This window comes from Geotrypetes seraphini, chromosome 10 (genome assembly GCF_902459505.1).
Source record: "Geotrypetes seraphini chromosome 10, aGeoSer1.1, whole genome shotgun sequence".
Taxonomy (NCBI): Eukaryota; Metazoa; Chordata; class Amphibia; order Gymnophiona; family Dermophiidae; genus Geotrypetes; species Geotrypetes seraphini.
Genome location: NC_047093.1, coordinates 51,013,544 through 51,033,343, shown reverse-complemented (window position 1 = coordinate 51,033,343; position 19,800 = coordinate 51,013,544). Strand labels below are relative to the sequence as shown.

The following is a 19,800-nucleotide window of genomic DNA, read 5'->3' as shown; positions in this document are numbered from 1 at the left end:
TTAATGCTAAAGTGGGCAGTTACAAGAATTTAGGCAAAAACCCAAGGGAGTGGTACATTATAGGGAGTGAAATTCTGTGCACAAAATGTGGGACCTAGGAATGATCATATCTGATGATTTTAAGGTGATTGAGCATATAGATAAGGTTATAGATAAAAGTCAGAAAGTAACTCGAGTGCATAGGGAAAGGAGAGACAGTACTCCAAATTAGGTCTCACCAAAGGGAAAAGAAAGTGATAATACTCTAAGGGCTCCTTTTACAAAGCCACGGTAGAAGTTTCTACTGCGGGCCGGCAAGGTAAATGCTCCGACGCTCATAGGAATTCTATGAGCATCATAGCATTTACCTCACCAGCCCAAGGAAGAAACCTCTATAGCAGCTTTATAAAAGCCAGCACTTGGCCGATGTTCCTCCCTCCTTTTGGTATTGGAGGAACAAACTTCATGAGCTGATGTGCTGGGAGGCCAGGCTGGCTTGTTCCTCTCGTCGTAAGAGTAGAGACTTTATTCACACTTGGTCTCCTTACTTGGACAGTTTGCTGCCAAGGAGTCATAGTCGAATTGTGAATGGATTGCAATTGTATTCTGCTCCACCTGTCTGACCTGGGATTCTTTTCTGTTGGGGGTAGGGGAGAGGGGGGCTTGGGGGGATGGGGGATATTGGTCTGTTGGGGGGTGTTTGGGGCTCTTTGTTCCCTGAGAGGACATCAGAGTCCAGTCCTCTTAGGGGGGGTAGGTGTCCCTCCTTTGCCTATTGTTGGGAAAGTTACAATCCTTATCTGTGTTCTGTGGTTGTGAGTTGTTATTCTCTTTACCAATAAAAACGATTTTGTAATAATAAAAGCCAGCACAAATGAGATCTCGCTAGAAAAACTATATAAAATTTATTTATTGGGCTTTAAGATTGTTCTGGAGACTACACCTTCAGAAGGTTACAAACAGGATAGAATCAGTCCAGAGAGTGGCTACTAAAATGGCTAATGTTCATCATAAAGCATAGGGGAACCGTCTTAAAGATCTAAATTTTGTATACATACTTTGGAAGAAAGGCAAAATATTTAAGTTAAAATACTGACATTTAAATAACCATAATAGTATAGGAAGCAGAAACTCTGTCACAGGATGAAGGTGAAAGGGGGTAAATTCAGGAGTAATCTAAGGACATACATCTTTACAGAAAGTGACAAAGATCAGGTCAGTATCATAATAAAAAAAAAAAGCATGGACCAGCACCAAGAGCTTAGAAGAAACATAAAAAGTACCTCTATCCTTACTGACCTAAGACCATCTCATGATTATTTTCCTCTTACTTTTCTATCACATATGTATTTCTCACCCACGCTTTCTCCCCATTCCCTTTTTTTTGGCTCTCTACTATAGTCACTATGATGTACCGTAAACTGTGTTGATACTATGCGAATTGCAGTATATTTTTTTTAATGGAACTTGAAATTAGTCGCTGTTGCAGACTAGATGGGCCATATAATCTTTATGGACTGCCATTTTCTATGTAAAAGCTGTCTTGGATAAGAAGCAATATCCTAGGAGTACTGATGCATGGTAGCTGAAATATTTCAGTGTCCATATCTGAAAGTAGCTCACCTTGAACTACTATGGAAAATGCTGTGAGTTTAATCTTAAAATTAACAATATAAAATAAAGAAAAGAGAACCCATACCAGAGATAGTTTTATACCTGCCCAAATGTTGTGTAGAGAAAGATGGGTATCTCAGCCACTGTCATAGCAAGAGCTTGTATGATGGACATTCCTTCAGTTCTCCTGAAGGCCATGCTTGGCAGAATGCAGAATAGCTATATACACAGAATTTTCCAGGTGCTGAAAAATGCTCCTAGCAGCTTCATTTCACAGAAGGCCTGATGGTTTCACAAGCACTACTAATGCCAGCATTAGCAGTTGAACTCTGAAACAAAGAAACAAATATTGACACACACCCACGCATACACACAAGCACTCATTCCCTTAATTTATAGATATACTGGAATATCCTTCACCCATCGTTACACTGAAAGCAACAGCCAGGAGAATATAATTGTACCATCATACAAGAGAACACCGCACATCATTTATTGTCGAGTACGCGCTGTAGCGCGTGCATGGCATCAGCAGGCTGCCCTCCCCCCTTCCCAAAAAAACAAACCCCCAACACAACAAGTAGTCCCTTTTATTTAGCCGATAACTTGAATTAAGTATTTATATTATCTAGACTATGCATTCTATTAAAGAGCCGCATAACAGACCATCAGAATGTTCAGAATTCGTTCTAGTAACAAAAATCAGAAGTAGGATTCTATAAAGTCTTTAGCTCCCAGACCTCCTTAAGAGAATCTATGGACCCAAAAGCTAAGCGCCAGCCAGCGATTCTGTAGGGTTAGGGTAGAATACAGTTATGGAGGGTCGCCAGTACTACAGGTTGATAGGAAAAAGCAACCCCCATGCCCACTCCAACCCGTACCCCAACCCTCACCTGCAAGTCCATATCTCCGGAAGGGCAGCATCTCCTCCACCACAGTGCAACCAAATCCACCGCAGACTGACACATTCTTCAACCAATAGATTGCTCATAGTCTGTGACCTATCTACAATTCTCCAATCGATGCTCACTTTTTCTTTACGGGGCAGGAATCCCGCAGCACTGCCACAACAAGCACTTCCCCAGCAAGAGTCAGCGCTAAGGGGGCGGAGCCAGACTGCTGGAAAGGCGGGGCGGGATGTGATCTGTGCAGGCTGATGGGGCGTGGAATGCATAGTATGGCGGGGGCCAGGTAGGCGGGATAGGCGTGGCTAGTGCGGTGTGAAAACCTCAAAGGAATTCAGAAGCATGATCAAAGTGGGGGGACTGCTAGAGGGAGCGTCGTTAGAGTGGCGTAGGTGGAGCGGAGAAACCAACAGCAGAGTGGCCCGAGCGGTATAGGCGGAGGGAGGGGCGTGGTTAGAATAAGGTGGGCGGGGCGCAGAAGTCGGAAGGGGTGAGGTCTGGGCTGACTGGCTGGGTTTGCATTACGGCTCTTCTCCAGCTGTTGCTGGTGTTCTAGCCTGCTGACCGTCTGCAATGGATTTCAGTGTGAAGAAACTTGCTTCGGATGCTGGTGTGTTCTTCAGCAGAGCCGTGCAGGTGAGCCTGGCATCTCGGCCGAGTATGTCCTCCCTATATTTCCCCGGGCCTTCGTTCCTTGCTTTGGTTGCTTTACACAGCGGGCGGGGGCGGCTGGACTTGCGTGTGGCTAGAGAGGGGGAGGGAACCCTAAGGAGAAAGGCCTGCTGTGCAGAAATAGGGTGGATGACAAAAATAATGAATGAAATAAAATAGCTTTGAGACAGCTGCAGCCAGCAGTGGCAGATAAAAGGAGGGACGGGTGAGGGATGGCTGAGCCTCAAATCGGGGGATTTGGTGGACCTGTCGAGGTGCTGGGTGATAATTAGGGGGATTTGTAGTGGGAATGCTGGGAAGAGTAGTCATGAGGGTGCTGCTGACAGGGGCTTCCAGCGCAGAGATGTGGAGAAATGAGGAATCATGTGTAGTGATTCTTTGGGGTGGCGTCATTTGCGTGGTGTGCAAAAGTCTGTAAACACTTGTGAATTTTGCATTCTTTCAACTTTCTGACCTTTTATGTTAATTTTTTTTTCTTGATACAATAGATTTGTCTGTGTACCACATAAAGGATACATTTGGCTATTAGAATCAACTTTTTATTCTAGTTTGGCCTTAAATTTCTGCGTTTGTTTGTTAAAGTTGCGATGTTAATCATTTTTCTGCATAAATTGAGTAATAGGAGTACTTTGCTGGCCAAAAAAGTACATATGAGCATCATCAATCCTTCATATTCATGTAGGTGGCCTTGAAAAGGCCATTTAGTGCGTCAGTGACAGCTCAGTATTTGGTGGACCACCCTCTGTTCTTGATCATCTGTCTGCACTGTGTTGGCATTGAGTGAACCAGTTTGATGAGGTGACAGCTAGGCTGCAATGAGTGACTCAATCAACTCATGTTTTGATATTGGATGTCTCTTGGCTATCTCCCAGGCCAACTTGTGCCACAAGTTCTTGATCAGATTCAGATCCGGAAATTAGGCAGGTCATTCGATTGGAGTGATGTTGTTCTGACGCTCCCAGTTGATCACCTGTTTGGAGCGATAGCAAGGTGAATTTTCATCTTGGAACAGGAACTGGCCTGGAAACAGATGCTGAGCTGATGGCAGTTTTACAGTATTGGAATGTACTTGGTTGCATTGACCATTCCATTGGCAGTGAGTAGACATCCAATGCCACTGTCAGCCATGCAGCCCCAGACCATGGCCTTCAAAGGATACCTCACAGTGAAATTGAGGCACTCAGGTTTGAACTCCTCTCCAGGAAACCTCCTTACATTGGTGTGGGTCTGGTTACCAAATAGGTAGAAGGTGTTTTCATAGCTGAAAAGCACCTTTTCCCCATTTCATATGTCCAGCTTGAGTGCTTCTGCGACCACTCGATACAGTTGTGCCTTTGGACGTCAGTCATTAGTGCAGACACCGGCAACTGCAGACACTGGCGACAAACTGTTGATAAGCTGACACTGACATGACCCTTGTCTAACCACTCGCGCAGTAGCTGAGGCAAGGTCAACTTGCGATTGGTCGGTGAAATGTCGAAGTGCACGGTTTTGGCGTAATGCTGATGCACATAAACGACCAGATGGAGACTTATGTACCACTGAACCCATCGCTTTCTTCCTTTGTACAATCTTCACTACCACGCTGTGACTGCAGCCAACTTTGCTGGCAATCTGGCAGCGCGAATCCTTTCTCGTTCATCACTGGCACACGAACACACTCCTCCAACATCAGTGTCCGAGTCTTGTTCATGACTGATGTAGAAAGTGAATGAAACCCAAAAAGCCCTGCTTTTTATTGCTGCCCTCTTACTAGATGGCTGACCAAAGCAGCCTCCTGATTGGACAGTCTCAATCCAGTTTTGAAGCATGATCTGTAAAAGTTATAGTGTAGTAGCTATATTCCAGTATCAGCAAAATTGTAAAGTTAGAAACAAGTGATCTTAAAAAGTTGATTCTAATAGCCAAATGTATCCCTTATAATGTGGTACACAGACAAATCTGTTGGGTTTACAAAGGAATTAAAAGCTCAGAAAGTTGGAAGAATGCAAAATTCACTAGTGGTTTCAGACTGTACTGTAAGTTAGTAGGGGCTGGTAAGTGGGCTATGTTTGAAAAACTGTGTCGCTGATTGGTAGGGCCAGCTCTCAGTCAGGGATGACTCTGAAGTATCAGATGCCCTAGGTCAGGGGTCAGCAATCTCTGGCTTGCAAGCCACATGCGGTTCTTCTGCCACATGGCTTTCCAAGTCCTGTTCCCTTAATCTCCCTCCCAGCCCCATGATTTGCCCCCCCCCCCTCCCCCGTGGGCCTGCCAAGGTACCTGGTGGTCCAGCAGGAGTCTTTGTGACAGGAGCTTGGCCCTCTCGCTCCTTCCTCCTTGTGGCTGAAGAACCGGCTGGGCTCCAGCTGCCTTCTAAAATGGCTGCTGTGACCTTTTGCAGCAGCAAAAGGTACTACAGGAAATGCCATAAGCAGCCGTCAAAGGTCACAGCAGCTATTTTAGAAGGCAGTCCCCACTAGTCCACCGGGTATCTCAGTAGGCCCGTGGGAGATTAAAGGGTCAGGGCTCAGAAAGGGGAGAGCTTGGCTGTGGGTTGGGGGGAGTTAGGGAAGGAAGAGAGGCGCAGAGACTTGCGAGGGGTTGGAGGGGAGAAAATCTAGAATTTGGGGAGGAAAGCGAGTGAGACACCTGGAATATCTCAAACTCCCTTTTGTACCCATTGCGGCTTTATGTAAATCTTGGGTCAAATTTTTAGGATGCATTGGCTCTTTGCTTTAAAAAGGTTGCCAACCCCTGCCTTAGGTGAACCATCAGACTGCTGAATTATGGGTGGTACAGTGCATTTATTTACTTAATTTATAAAATCTTTAATTTACCTTTTTTGCAATGCCATTCAAGATGGTTTTCAATCTCATGGCATAAAAAGATCAACCATTGCAAAAACAGTAAAATCATGCCCTAATGTACTGATCTAAAAAAAAAAACCAACTAATTTTTTACACCTTCTGAAACCTAATAAGGGATACCCTATGTTTTAACTCTTCTGGCAGCTTTTTCTAATCCTCAACCACTAAATGCCAAAATGCTTTTTCTCCTCCATTTTTGTTTTCCAAGATTTTTAAATTGGGAACTAGCAATATAGTTTTATTATATAGAGCTCAATAAGTGTATTGGGCTGGCAGTTAATGTCCAGAAGGTGATGTCTATTGCCCATTGTAAATTACACTCAATACCAGCGGTCTTAGCAAGTCTTGACGCAAAGAAAACTTTTGATAAAGTACACTAGGACTATCTCTTTGGTCTTTTACAATACATGGGGATCTCTGAGTGGTATTGACAGGCCCTAAGGCCTTTATATTCTCAGTCGAGGCAGTTCTGGTTAATGGGCAGCATACTTTTTTTTTTTCCTATCGGATGTGGCACACGCCAAGGGTGTCTTGTCTCCCCTACTCTTTTTTTTCTATTCTTGGAACCACTTCTCATAGAAACATGATGACAGATAAAATGGCCTATCCAGTTTGCCTATCCACGGCATCCATTATCTGTTATTGTCCCTAAGAGATCTCAAATGCCTGTCTTGCGCTTTTTTGAATTCACACAGTCTGTCTCCACCACCTCTACCAAGAGACTTCCACGCATCCACCACCCTTTCTGTAAAAAGTATTTCCTTAGATTACTCCTGAGCCTATCACCTCTTAACATAAGAATAGCCTTACTGGGTCAGACCAATGGTTCATCAAGCCCAGTAGCCAATTCTCATGGTGGCCAATCCAGGTCACTAGTACCTGGCCAAAACCCAAGAAATAGCAATATTCCATGCTACCAATCCAGGGCAAGCAGTGGCTTCCCCCCTGTCTTCATCCCATGCCCTCTCATTCTGGAGCTTCCTTTCAAATGAAAGAGACTAGCCTCATTCCACGTAGGTATTTAAACATTTCTATCGTATCTCTCCTTTCCCACTTTATTTGTATACAATTCACAGAAAGTTTAAAGTACACCATTCCTTACTGGTATCAACCTGAAGAGAGAAAGCAGATGGGCAGTAATTGGTGCAGCTCGTCTCAGTGAATCTATTAAGGTTCCAGACAGAGATATTCTGGAAACCAGAAAATCCAAAATATTTGTTCCGAGGCCACAGTGGCAGCAAAGAAGCCGCAATGATGCCAGGACTCCAGCTGCCCTTCAGAAAATTGGGGGTCGGCCTAGGAAAGCATAATAACAGATCTTTGAATCTTGGATATTGTCAAAGAAGGTTACAAAATAGAATTTGCATACCCTCTATCTGATTGGTTCGTGGATTCTCCGGCGGGCCTATCAGATCATGCGGGCCCCAGATCAGGCGGGCCAAGGCCGGGCAACGTTAAACAAGTTGCTGGATAATCAAGCCATAGAACTAGTTCCAGAAGAACACTCAGGCTCGAGCAGATAACCCAATACACTTTGTCGTGCCCAAGAAAGAATCTGATGACTGGAGGCCCGTTCTGGATCTCAAACATGTCAGTGTAGCACTGAGGGTTCTGCATTTCTGGATGGAGATGGTGAGATCTGTCATTGCAGCGGTTCAGCCAGGAGAGTTTCTGACCACTCTGGATTTGATGGAGACTTATCTCCACATCCAATTTCCAGGCACACAGAAAGTTCCTGAAACTTCATATGTTGGAGAATCACTGTCAGTTCTAAGCACTATCATTTGGGCTGACAACGGCACCCCAGATATTCACCAAGGTAGTGGTGGTGATAGCAGCTCATCTCCACAGGGTGGCCTAGCTGGTTCATCCTTATCTAGAATACATCCTTATCTAGAATACTAGCTCATCAGGAGCCCCCTCTCAAGAAGAGGGGAAAGAGCGCCACTGCTTTATCTTTGCAGAGTCTGGGCTGGATTGTAAACTTTCAAAAGAGCCAATAAATCTCCATTAGTCTGTGGAATACCTGAGAGTTCTCCTCAACATGGCGGAAAGACAAGTTTTTCTACCTGAGGCATGCAGCCAGAAGCTTTGAGGGCAAATTACAAACCTACTGACATAGCCAGCTCCTACAGCCTTGCACTACCTACAGGTTCTAGGCTTGATGGCAGCTGCCATAGAAGTAGTGCCCTGAGCAAGGGTGCATGTGCGGGTACTTCAGGATGCGCTGTTGTCTCGTTGGTCTCCCCACAGAAACTCCCCACAGGCCCTTCTACCCTGGACTGAGTCAGCCTCCAACAACATGAGCTGGTGGCTCCATCCACAGTCTCTAGCAAAAGGGATTTCACTTCAGATTCCTGGGTCAGATTATTCCTTTTTGGCTGGGTGACACACTGCAGTGGTCGCCTGGTACAAGGGAAATGGGCACAATCCCAGTGGAAGTGGTCAATAAACAGGCTAGAACTGAGAGCGGTCCGCCTGGCTCTGTGAAACCTACAGTCAGTGGTGGAAGGCAAAGCCGTAAGAATATTCTCAGACAATGCCACAGCAGTGGCCTATGTGAACTAGCGGAGAAGCACTAGAAGCACATCGCTTCAACTAGATGCAAAACTACTGTTCGCCTGGGCAGAAAAGCACCTGCTGCCCATCACGGTGGCACACGTAGCCGGAGTAGACAATGTACAAGCAAGAGTATCTCAGCAGACAAACATTGGACTCAGGAGAGGGGTCGTTGGCCCTGTGGGCATTCCAAGACATTGTCAGATATTGGGGATGTCTGACATTCGATCTGATTGCAATGGCATGCAAAAAGAAAATGCCTGGGCTTTTTTTTTTTTTTTTTTTTTCAAACGAAGATACAAGACCAGAAGTGCAGGGTAGACACCCTGGTGGAACCATGGCTAAAGTACAGACTGCTATACGTGTTTCCTTAATGGCCCCTGATAGACATCGGGAGGGAAGAGAGACAGGGTGCAGAGTCTGGCAGGGCACTTGAATATAACCACCCCTCCCTCCCCAGTTTATATTTGAGTCAACCTTTTTTTTCTCTTTTATGGGGGGGAAGGGTTATCTCGGTTTATATTCAAGTATATAAGGTAATACTAATGAGCTCTTTGTAATGCATTAGCACAGAATTCTCAATGGCTGCTACCAGGATCATTAGCAGCTAAGGAGAACTCTTTTTTGCATTGGAAGGGAAGCTTTCCATGCCAGTAAGACTGCATTAATGAGTCTTGCTGCCACAGAAAGCTTTAGATCAGGGGTGTCCAACCTGCAGCCACGTGAAGTATTTTGTGCGGCCCCAGTCGAGGGCGATGCAGTGTTTTCCTCTGCTGCCCCTGGGTGTTTACCATCTTGCCAGCTCCCTCCTCTGTCTTGCTGCAGCGTTTGCGGAGCCCCAGAAAAATTTTTTCAGCCAATGCAGCCCAGGGAAGCCAAAAGGTTGGACACCCCTGCTTTAGATCATCAGGGCCTGAATCCTTTCATTCCAGTTATGCAGCTGGCAGTTCAGCCAGGTATCTTTCCCGCTGTTTTGGCTTTGCATGTTTTCCCTGTCTCTTTGTTAGACAGTGGTGCTCAGACAAATTTACTAATTCTCTTCTTAATGTGACAGTTAATGTTAAGCCTTTTTGTGTTGTGCAAATGCAGCTGTTCCTTCTCCTGGAGTTTTTGGTCCAGTCTTGTGCTGTTTTGATTTACCACTAACATCGTTTTGGGGGTTTCAACTGAACTCCTAGGCAGAGGTTTAGATGTTTTTGTTTTGCCTCACTGCCTTTGGCTAGTGCTGTGTGATTTTTATGTTGTCCTGTGTGAGCTTATAGCTCGCATCGCAGAGATCCCGCGTGGTGTCTTATGACATAAAAATCTTGCTGTAATATTTTAGCTTCCTCGTGTGCATAATATTGGCTTTCTTTGATCTGCATAGGCTTGGTCATCTTTCAGGTTACATGCTGGCGCCTTCTTTTGTGCTGTGCAGGGACAGAAAGTCTGAGTAGTAGCCTAATAGTGCAGTGACCTATACACCAATGACCCCCAGGTTCAAATCCCACATCAACTCTTTAAACTCCTGTTTAGAGGCCTCATCCTCTTGTGGGGTAAAGTGGCAGTTCCCTTTTTGGCTCCATATTGATTGGATAGCGGGCTCATCCTTATATGCGGCAGTCAAACTAATTTTGGGGTTGAACAAGTTCGATCATGTGACACCTTCCTACCGACTTCTGCATTGGCTGCCGATGGAGGCACGTGTGAAGTTTAAGTTTGGATATTTTTGCTTTAAGGTACTATTCGTTTTAGCCCCTAAATATATAACTGACCTTTTCTCTTTCTCAACCAACAGACATAAGAGAAGCTCACACTTGAATTTTGTTTCCCCACCGGTTAGAGGATGTAAATTTAAAAGACCTCATCAACATCTTTTCTCACATTGGGCAGCATTGTGGGGTAAAGATCTGGAACAATTGCTTATGCTCACTGATACTTATGAGGAATTTAGAAGACATCTAAAAACATATCTGTTCCTGAAGTATCTAGACAACTGACCTGTACAATCTTATTCCACAATAACTGATCTCTAGAGCTGTTAATCACTAGCTTTTATCTTTGTTTATTCTACTCAATTTGTAGAATCTTTTAATCATTATAAACCACATAGAACTTCATGGTCCTGCGGTATATAAACTTATTATTATTATTATTATTATTATTATATGGAGTGCTGGCACAGCATACTTCTAGGTGGCATGGTGGCTAAATCTTTATAGGCAACTTAGGACTAGCATTACGTGTATGCTGGTATCATTAGAAGCTTCACTCTATGATGGTAGTATCTTTGAATGCTGTACAGTTGCAACATCATTATATAAGGCAAAATAGTAGTGTCTTGATGCAATGCTAGTGGCAGCCTTTTCATATGTGGACATAGTAGAGGGCTCCTTTTGTGTTATCCAGTGCCAGCTTCCTTTTAACCTTCATAGGGGCAGCATCCTTCACTTTGCATCACGGCAACCTTCTTATCTGCGATATCGGTGTCTTGCAAACATCGTTGAGCCTCAGCACACTGAATGTAGTGGCCGCGGCTCAAAGTATCTGGAAGTGTGCGGACGTCAATGCGATGACATGTGCATGACGGCCCTCCAGATAGGCCCTGAGCTGTCGGTGAGAGGTGCCAGCAGGGAAGACATGCGGAGAGGAGAGGTGTCGGCACCAGCTGATTGCCTACAGGACATGCCCCTTGCCGCTGATGCAATTTACTTCGTGTTCAGGGGCAGGGTGTACAGGTATTTTGCCTGTGTGGGGAGTTTTTCTATATCACTGGTACTCTTTCTGCTGTGTCTGGATTTCTGTTTACCATGCTGTCTCTTTGGGACATCAGTGTGTTTGACAGATTTTTTTTTTAGACTTTTTATTTTTTTTTTGGGGGGGTGCCTTCTTTTATGCAGCAGAGAGAGGTTAATTTTGCTGTATGTTCAGCCCTGATATATACTATAAAACATGTCGCAGGCTGTGCACATTATCAGAATATCTATATTATATTACCATTTCCACAACTTATGAACTGTAAAATAGCGCTGCATATTTAGTGTGGGGGGGGGGGGGAGGTAGGAGCTTATTTCAAGGTGTGAGGCCTTGGCTGTGTTTTTCCACAGATGGTGGCAGAGAAGATGATAATTGTGCAGTAGGTACAGAATCTCTTTGCATAGCTAGCTAGAGCTATGGGTTCTTTTCCTCTCCCTTATTCCCTGACGTATAGAGCTTGCTGCATTTAAGACCAAATCAACAGGTTAGTTACATAATAACTGCTGTCTTGTGATAGTTATTTACACCAGAATCCGGTATTAGACAGAATAGTTGACGCCTATAAGAAGAATGGACTTTATTGGAGTGGCTGGTGAACAGATTTGCCTGGATTGTCTCCAACACTTGATCTATTTCAATTTTTAGAATCTCAAGAGTTGTTTATTGCTGCAGAGCTTCGTGAGTGCCAATTCCGAGTTATTCACAGGGCCTGTGCCACCCAGACACAGCTGCTTTACAGTGGTGGTGGTGGTGGTGGTGGTGAGTTGGAGTCCTCTCTGTGCCAAAAATGGCATCAAACTTGTAATTCTTTTTTTTTTTTTTTTTTTTCATTCCTTCTGGCATTGCCTAGAGGTGCATCGTTTCTGGAAGGTGATTGTTGATTACTTAGGCGATTTGGTGAAGTCTCTGATTCTGCTGTCCCCAGCCGGATTTCTTTTATATAAATTCAAGGGTCGCCCCCCCCCCCCCCCCCCCCCCACTGCAGGAGTGTGGGAGACATCTCCTTATTTGGAAAGCTGAGGTTAATCATTTAAAAAATATAAATAAATTCTCATGACGTGGACATCTGTAGAGTCTCCCTCTTTTTGGAGCTGGCACATTTAACGTTAATGGAAAGAAACAGGGCACACTGGCTGTTGTCTGCTGAAAGGGAAAACAATATTTGAGATCCATACATTGAGGGCATGTAGTCTCCTGCTGAGTTCTCTACAGTTTTCTGACATGGGTTGTAGGTAAAGATCGAGTCTTAGATCTTGTGACCATTAGGGTGTATGAAGGTGTATATAGGTATGTGTGGGGTGAGTTGTGTGTGTTTGGTTTTTTTGCCGTCAATTTTGGAGGTGAGGTATAAAGACCAAACCTCACCTCAGAGCTTTTCTTTCACTTTGGCACCTTGCTTATTGTGGGTTTTGGATATTTTCTGGTTTTTGCTGTAGACGGTTCTATTTTGATGTATCTTGCCGTTTCTAATAAAAATTAAGATGGTATAGGGATTGGGGAGGGAAGGGATGTACTAAAAAGCACTGAAATTTGTAAAACAAAAAAAAGTAACACTGATGGTTATTACATCATGTATATTTTATGAGTTGCTCTTTTCAATAAAAAGTGTTTAAACTAGACAGAACAACCAGCTATTATTTGTCTTAAGATGATATCCAGAGAAGAGTGTTTAGCAAGAGGCCTGTGAGACAAGACTTAGAAATATACTCTAGAGATAAAAATGACATGGGGGAGATGATGACGGAGGCATTCAGTTATCTGAATAAGAAGATTATAGTGCATATGCCATATTAACTGTTTCAGGTAAAAAGGCTGTTGTGCAGCAAAAGCTTATGATGTGAACCTGTAAGGGATACGGTAGATCAGAGTTTCCCAAAGTATGGGTGATAACCCAAATGGGGTCATGGCTCGGGCAGGAGCTCTATAGGATGTCACTGGGCTGTGTGGTTTCTGGGCTGGGTGGATTGAGCCTTAGCCACTGAAGGTTGAGTGCTGGAGTAGGCTAAAGAGAAATGTCAGGGAATGTTAGGGGTTGTTTGTAGGGTGTCCTTTCAATTCATGTAAAGCATTGCATCTCAAACTGTGCCATGGCACAGTGGTATGCCCTAGAGAATGACACAGGGAAAAGATTTGCTCCGGCAAGCTCGGTCCCCCGTCCCTGCAAACTGTCTGATCACATCCGCATAAACTTTGAATAGTTATGATTTTATACCAGGGGTGTCAAAGTCCCTCCTCGAGGACCGCAATCCAGTCGGGTTTTCAGGAATTCCCCAATGAATATGCTTGAGATCTATTTGCATGCACTGCTTTCATTGTATGCTAATAGATCTCATGCATATTCATTGGGGAAATCCTGAAAACCCGACTGGATTGCAGCCCTCGAGAAGGGACTTTTGACACCCCTGTTTTTATATTGAACTTTTTATTAAATTATATAGAAACAATATTCTGTACAATTGTCATTTTATAAACACAAATAATACAGAGCTAGGATCAACAAAACCCCTGTCTCCCCTCCCCTTCACAAATATCCCCTCTGAAACCGAAGAAGCCAGATTACTACAGAATGCTACATAGAAAAATCAAGCTAGCAGAATAATTCAATCACACAAGGCTGGAATAGTGTTAGGAGGTGCTACTAGGGTAACTGCCCCCTGGTCATAGAGAGCCCTAAGCCAGCTAGAAGTTAAAGAAGCATTGCATGACTTTGCGGTCACCAGTTATGTTTTAACACCAGCTCTAGCAGGTAACCTATTTCAAATCTTAAATATTCTAATCACAAAATAGAAAATAAAATTATTTTTCATGGCTTTTATTTTCTCTTCATTTTATTCTTGTTGATCTCGGGCGCTGGTCTGTCCATCTTCTGTCTGTGTATGTATTGTTCCCCATGTTCAGCATCTCCCTTCTGTCTCCTATATGCCCCTTTCTAGTATTTCCCCTGTGCCCATCTCCCTGCCTTCATCGTCTCACCATTCTATGATCACCTCCCCTTGTGTACAGTGTCACACCTCTATATCTCTATGCCCCCCTGTCCAACATCTTCCTTCTGCTTTCTTATTCTCCCCATGTCTAGCCAACTTTTCTTTGTGTTCATATACCCTCCCATGTCTAGCATTAACCCTCTGTGTCCATATACCACCCCCATGCAGCATTCCCCTTTTTGTCCCTGTTCCTATTCTCCCATCTCCCTTCTTTTTGTATATCTCCCTGTGTCCAGTGTCTCTCCTCTTACCCCAATGTGTCTCTCACACTCTTTTTCTTTCTTCCACTATATTCAATATTTCACTCGCTCTTCCTTTATCCTCTTGGTTCAGCTTTTCTCTTTCCTCCTCCCTGCAGGTCCTGTACCTCTCCCTTCCTTCGAGCACCCTTTCCATGGATCCAATACCTCTATCCCAGTGGTCTCAAACTTGTGACCTGGGGGCCACATGTGGCCCGCCAGGTATTATTTTGAGGCCCTCGGTATGTTTATCATGATCACAAAAGTAATATAAAACAGTTTCTTGATCATATGTCTCTAGCTATAAATTACAATATTATTATTAAGACTTTTCCAAAAGGAAAGATTTATAAACTATAAAGAGTTTTACCTCATGTAAAATTGTTATTTCTTTAAGACATTAACTATTTTTTTCTGATTCCCTCCAAGTACCTACAAATCCAAAATGTGGCCCTGCAAAGGGTTTGAGTTTGAGACCACTGCTCTATCCCCTCCCTTCAGTGCCCTGGTATGAGTCTGGCACCTCTTTCCCTCTTCCCCCCCCCCCCACTCTTAATCCCCAGACCAGATCTAGTACCCGTCTCCCTTCCCTTTGTGTCCAGCAGCCCAAGCAACCCCCTCCCCCTTCAAGGGTGCAGCATCCTGCCCCCCTCCCTCCAGTCACAGGTCAAACAGCAAAAATACCCCCCCTGAAAAACCCCTACTGGGTCGACCCATTTGTGCCTTCTGCCCCGGGCCTACCAGCGTCTTAGAAGCTTCATCGACCGAAGAGGCAACATCACCAGCCTGCTCCAGGATCTTCCTCCGGTTGAGGCCCTCCTTCCAATGTAACTTCCGGTTTCGCCAGAGTCTGTCAATAGTATAACCGTCTGTGTGCATAAGGGAGTGATTGGTCCTTGAAAACTAACGGCAGGTAATTTTATTTTTGTATTTTTTATGCAGTAGTTATTCTAACTTGAACAACAAAGCAATCAAGGCTTTGTTACCATTTGGATCTTCTTATCTTTGCAAACTTGGATTTTCAGCTCTGATAGAAATAAAATTGAAAAAAATAGCATGACTGCAGATGGTGGATGCTTGTCGCCTATCGAGCTGCATTTTGAGTTAATTTGCACTCAAAAACAAGCACATCCATCATTTTGAATAGCTATTCTATCTACTTTAGTTTCACCGTTGTTACAATTACCCATACATAGATTACAGAACTTTAAATAAATAACTCTCAAATGTAATTTTTTGTTGGTTTTGCAATTGTATAATTTCAGCTAAATTGTGCCGCAAAAAAACATTTGCACCGTTTAGTGTGCCAGAGCTAAAAAGGTTTGAGAGACACTGATGTAAAGGATATAGAAACTCAAAATGCCTTCTCTGGTGTAGCAGACAATTGCTAAAACAGTAACAGTTTAAAAAAAGCATAGGTTAAGCCTAGAGGATGCTTAGCTGCCAAAAGAGGGCAGAGCAGAAAGTACAACCTAGTGGCAGTGTTTAAAATAATTTACTGCCAGAATGTGTGTGTGTGTTTTATTAAAGTGCTTATGTACTGCTTTTCACAATTATATCAAGGCGGTTTACAATAATATCATAATAGAAAAGAAGTCCAAAGTCTCCAAACTAGATTGTGCAGTGGAGGGATAGCAAAAGAGAAGGTGAGGAGGCAGTGCACGGTGGCTTCCAGCAGGACTCAAAACTCAAGACATTCACAGGAAACACTTGTGAGACCGAGAACAGGTGAACCTTCAGTAAGGCCTGGAATCAGAGCTAGAAAGATTCTGAGCAAAACTCGGAGGGAAGGGAGTTCCAGAGAGATGGTGCAATAGAAAAGAAAGCTGAATGATGCAAGTTGATGCCAAAGATTGGAGGATGCTGATGGGTCTGTAAAGAGTGATAAAACCAAGAATGTGTGGAAAATGTTGCAGGTCCTTATGTAACTGGGTCTGGCTAGGAGACTCCCGTTCCAAATTCCGTTTCTGGGAAAACGGAGCCGCTGCTGGAAAGATTACTACTTTAGTGGAGCTATTTAATTACACTTCTCCCTCCGTATTCGCTGTGATAGAGGATTAACAGACTTGCGAATACAGAAAAGCCGTGAATAACTTTCATATGTTGTTCGCTGTTTTCTATTAAAAACTATTGTGAATATGGTGAAACCCCGAATAACATGGTGGGAGACTGGCCTGTTCCTGAAGGAGAGGCAAAACACGGTAAAGAAAGTGCTGGGAATCAGTGATTTCTCCATGCAAGCTGATGGGGGGGGAGGAGCCAGCAAGCTAAAAACCGCAAATAATCGAAACCGTGAATGCGGAGGGAGAAGTGTATATGCACTTGACTAGTAAAGTTTTTGCATGTGTAAATAGTCTTGGTGTGGCTAATATCTATAAAAAGGTGGTTTATAAATAATAGTGTGCACTATAAAATAGTGACGTGTATTAAGAAGATATTTTATTTAATCTGCTTTAGGCTTTCTTATGGTAAGTGGCACATCAAATACAAATAAATACATAGGTAGATTTTAAATGATTCAGAAAAGACTGGAAATGATCCCATGATGTGGGAGCACTGAAATAGCACACCAGCCTTGCGCTGCAACTGGGGGAACTGCTATTTTTTTTAGTATTCCTTCAGGCTTCCTTGCTGCTTGTTATTGTGTTTTATATCCTGCTCTGTGACTTTCACCTCTCCCGCCCCTTCTGCATTTTCTGAGGAAAGCTGGATGTCTTGTTTGGTATTAACCCACACACCAACCCCTCATGAGATATAGCCACTTATTATTAAAATTAATATTTTTTGTAGCAGCAGGATGGGACTACAATATTTCTCCAGTCTGGTTTCAAACACTCGCTCAGTTCTTCATAAGTCTGATTTTGTATATCATTTTATATCAAGTGCATGTCAAAACGCTGTATAATATTCTGCATAAGAACATAAGAATTGCCATACTGGGACAGACCAAAGGTCCAACAAGCCCAGCATCCTGGGCACTTATTTGAAATCTCCAGCAGCCAGGTCATTCACTTCCAACTGCATTGCAACAGTATGATGAAAAGACCAAACTCCTTACCGTATCCAGCATAATACTATATTTCACCCTATCACTGCATGAAGGGGCTTCCATTTTAGTTGTCTAATCTGATGCTGCTTCATGGCCATTCCTTTCTTTTCATCACACTATTGCAATGCAGTTGTAAATGAGCTGGAAGTGAGTGACCTGGCTACTGGAGAAGTGCTTATTGATTTGGTGGCTTGATAAAGAAAAAAAAACAAGTTTTTTTTGTTGTAGAAGATACAAGGACTACAAGTCTTTGCAAAGTACAGCGATACCTTGGAATCCTAACGCCCCAGTACTCGAACAGCTTGGAATCCGAACAAAAATTTCGAGCAAATTTTGCCCTAGAATCTGAACACTGCTTTGGAATCCGAACACCCTGCACGTTCGTGTTTGTTTGTGCCTAGGTTTCCCTAGCGCTTGGGCCACCCATACGTCGTAATAGAAGACTCAAAAAGGAGCAGAGAAACTTCCTGGGACAAAAATAATAATAATTTAATAATAACTTTATTCTTGTATACCGTCCTACCGTAAGTCCTAAGTGGTTTACATCAAAGAAGACTGTACAGTACATGCGCTAACAGCCCCGAAGCCCATAGAGATTTAAAGGGCTTCGGGGGCTGTTGCCGCGCGGCTTTGTAAAAGAGATCGTCGGTGAAGCATACATAAACATTTCAGGGGAAGACAACCAGATCAGCATACCAATTTATCAAACAAGTAGGTTTTTAACAATTTCCTAAAAGAATAGTAGGATTGAGCGTGTGGTATAAGAATACTCAGTAGACTGAAGAAATAAGTGGAAACTCCTTAAGTGTCCAAAATTGAGAAACTCAACCAATAAACGTGGAACACTATATATGGTGTATAATGTGTTTAAAACAGAGAAAAAAGGACCTCAAAAACCCCTAGATCACAATCAAAGTTATGAACAATCGGGGTTAGGTTTTCATCACTGGTCCAAAAACTCTGTATGATTATTTTAAGTATTTTTTATCTTTCTTTTTTTGGTTTTTTAATGCAATAAAATAATATATAATATATTAATATTTGAATATTATAAATTCTCTAAATCGCTTAAAGAGCAAGTTAAAGCCGGCAAGTTTGTATTAAGGCTTTCTATAATATGAAATAAACCAGGCACTTATCTTAATTGCCCAACGGAGGCCCAACCGTTTCGCTCAACGGGCTTCTTCAGGGGTAACGATAAGAGATAACTTTGTGCCGGTACTGACTTTGCTCAAAAGTTCTTGAAAAATGAGAGAAATAAAGAAAATAACATTATAACAATGTATTAGCGACAAATAAGGACATATTTATTTCAATGACATACTGATATAGTGACTGCTGATACTAAATATTAAACAATTGTAAAAAAGTTTTTTTATGACTCAATAAAACCGTAGGCATCAAAAGTAAACAATAAAATACAAACGCTTTTGATAAAACATATATCCTGTCATCAGCGATTTAGAGAATTTATAATATTCAAATATTAATATATATTATATATTTTTTTGCATTAAAAAACCAAAAAAAGAAAGATAAAAAATACTTAAAATAACCATACAGTTTTTGGACCAGTGATGAAAACCTAACCCCGATTGTTCATAACTTTATTGATTGTGATCTAGGGGTTTTTTGAGGTCCTTTTTTCTCTGTTTTAAACACATTATACACCATATATAGTGTTCCACGTTTATTGGATAAGAATACTCAACCAGGATTTCATTTTCCCTGCTTGAAAGGCAAAAGTTTTCTCCAGGAAATGAGCAACTGTTACATTACTCAAATTAGTAGGTTTTAGGAGTACAAAAGTTTTGATTTGTCAAGTAAAACAATTGAGTTGTAAAGACAGTGACATTTACAGACAATGATTCACACAGTTTTCCCACTTACAACAATGCCAAAATGGGGCAGTTTTTGGTTTTAAACAGTTTTCCATATTAGGTTGAGAACTTTTTACCACTTCTTCATAGACAAAGATAATTGCAACATCCAAGCACATTCTGCCCTGTTAAAATTAGAGTTTGTGGGGCCCAGGAACAGATGAATCCAATTTCTATCATTTTGGATGTGAAAAATTGTCTTGGAACTCAAACAGGGTTCTGGAATGGATTAAGTTTGGATTCCAAGGTATCACTATATTATAATGCATTTTGAGATGGACTGGATATAAAAATATATACAAAAATCAGACTTATGAGGAGCTTGGTGAGCATT

General features: G+C 42.7%; 2 protein-coding genes across 5 annotated transcripts in view; one reads left to right on the top strand and one right to left on the bottom strand.

Moving 5' to 3' along the window:
- The window catches only part of MIGA2 (mitoguardin 2), a 71,016-nt gene extending 68,240 nt beyond the window's left edge, over positions 1-2,776 (bottom strand). Inside the window, exons 1-2 of one of the 3 annotated variants that reach the window (XM_033961397.1) lie at positions 2,487-2,776; positions 1,696-1,922 (exon numbers count right to left, since the gene is read on the bottom strand). In XM_033961397.1, coding sequence (XP_033817288.1) covers positions 1,696-1,791 — 96 coding nt within the window. In that variant the 5' untranslated portion in view covers positions 1,792-1,922; positions 2,487-2,776. The other 2 variants (XM_033961398.1, XM_033961399.1) reach the window with 2 other exon arrangements.
- Positions 2,777-2,897: 121 nt separating this feature from the next.
- The window catches only part of SH3GLB2 (SH3 domain containing GRB2 like, endophilin B2), a 50,470-nt gene continuing 33,567 nt past the window's right edge, over positions 2,898-19,800 (top strand). Inside the window, exon 1 of one of the 2 annotated variants that reach the window (XM_033961401.1) lies at positions 2,898-3,134. In XM_033961401.1, coding sequence (XP_033817292.1) covers positions 3,072-3,134 — 63 coding nt within the window. In that variant the 5' untranslated portion in view covers positions 2,898-3,071. The remainder of the gene's footprint in view (positions 3,135-19,800) is intronic. The other variant, XM_033961400.1, reaches the window with a different exon arrangement.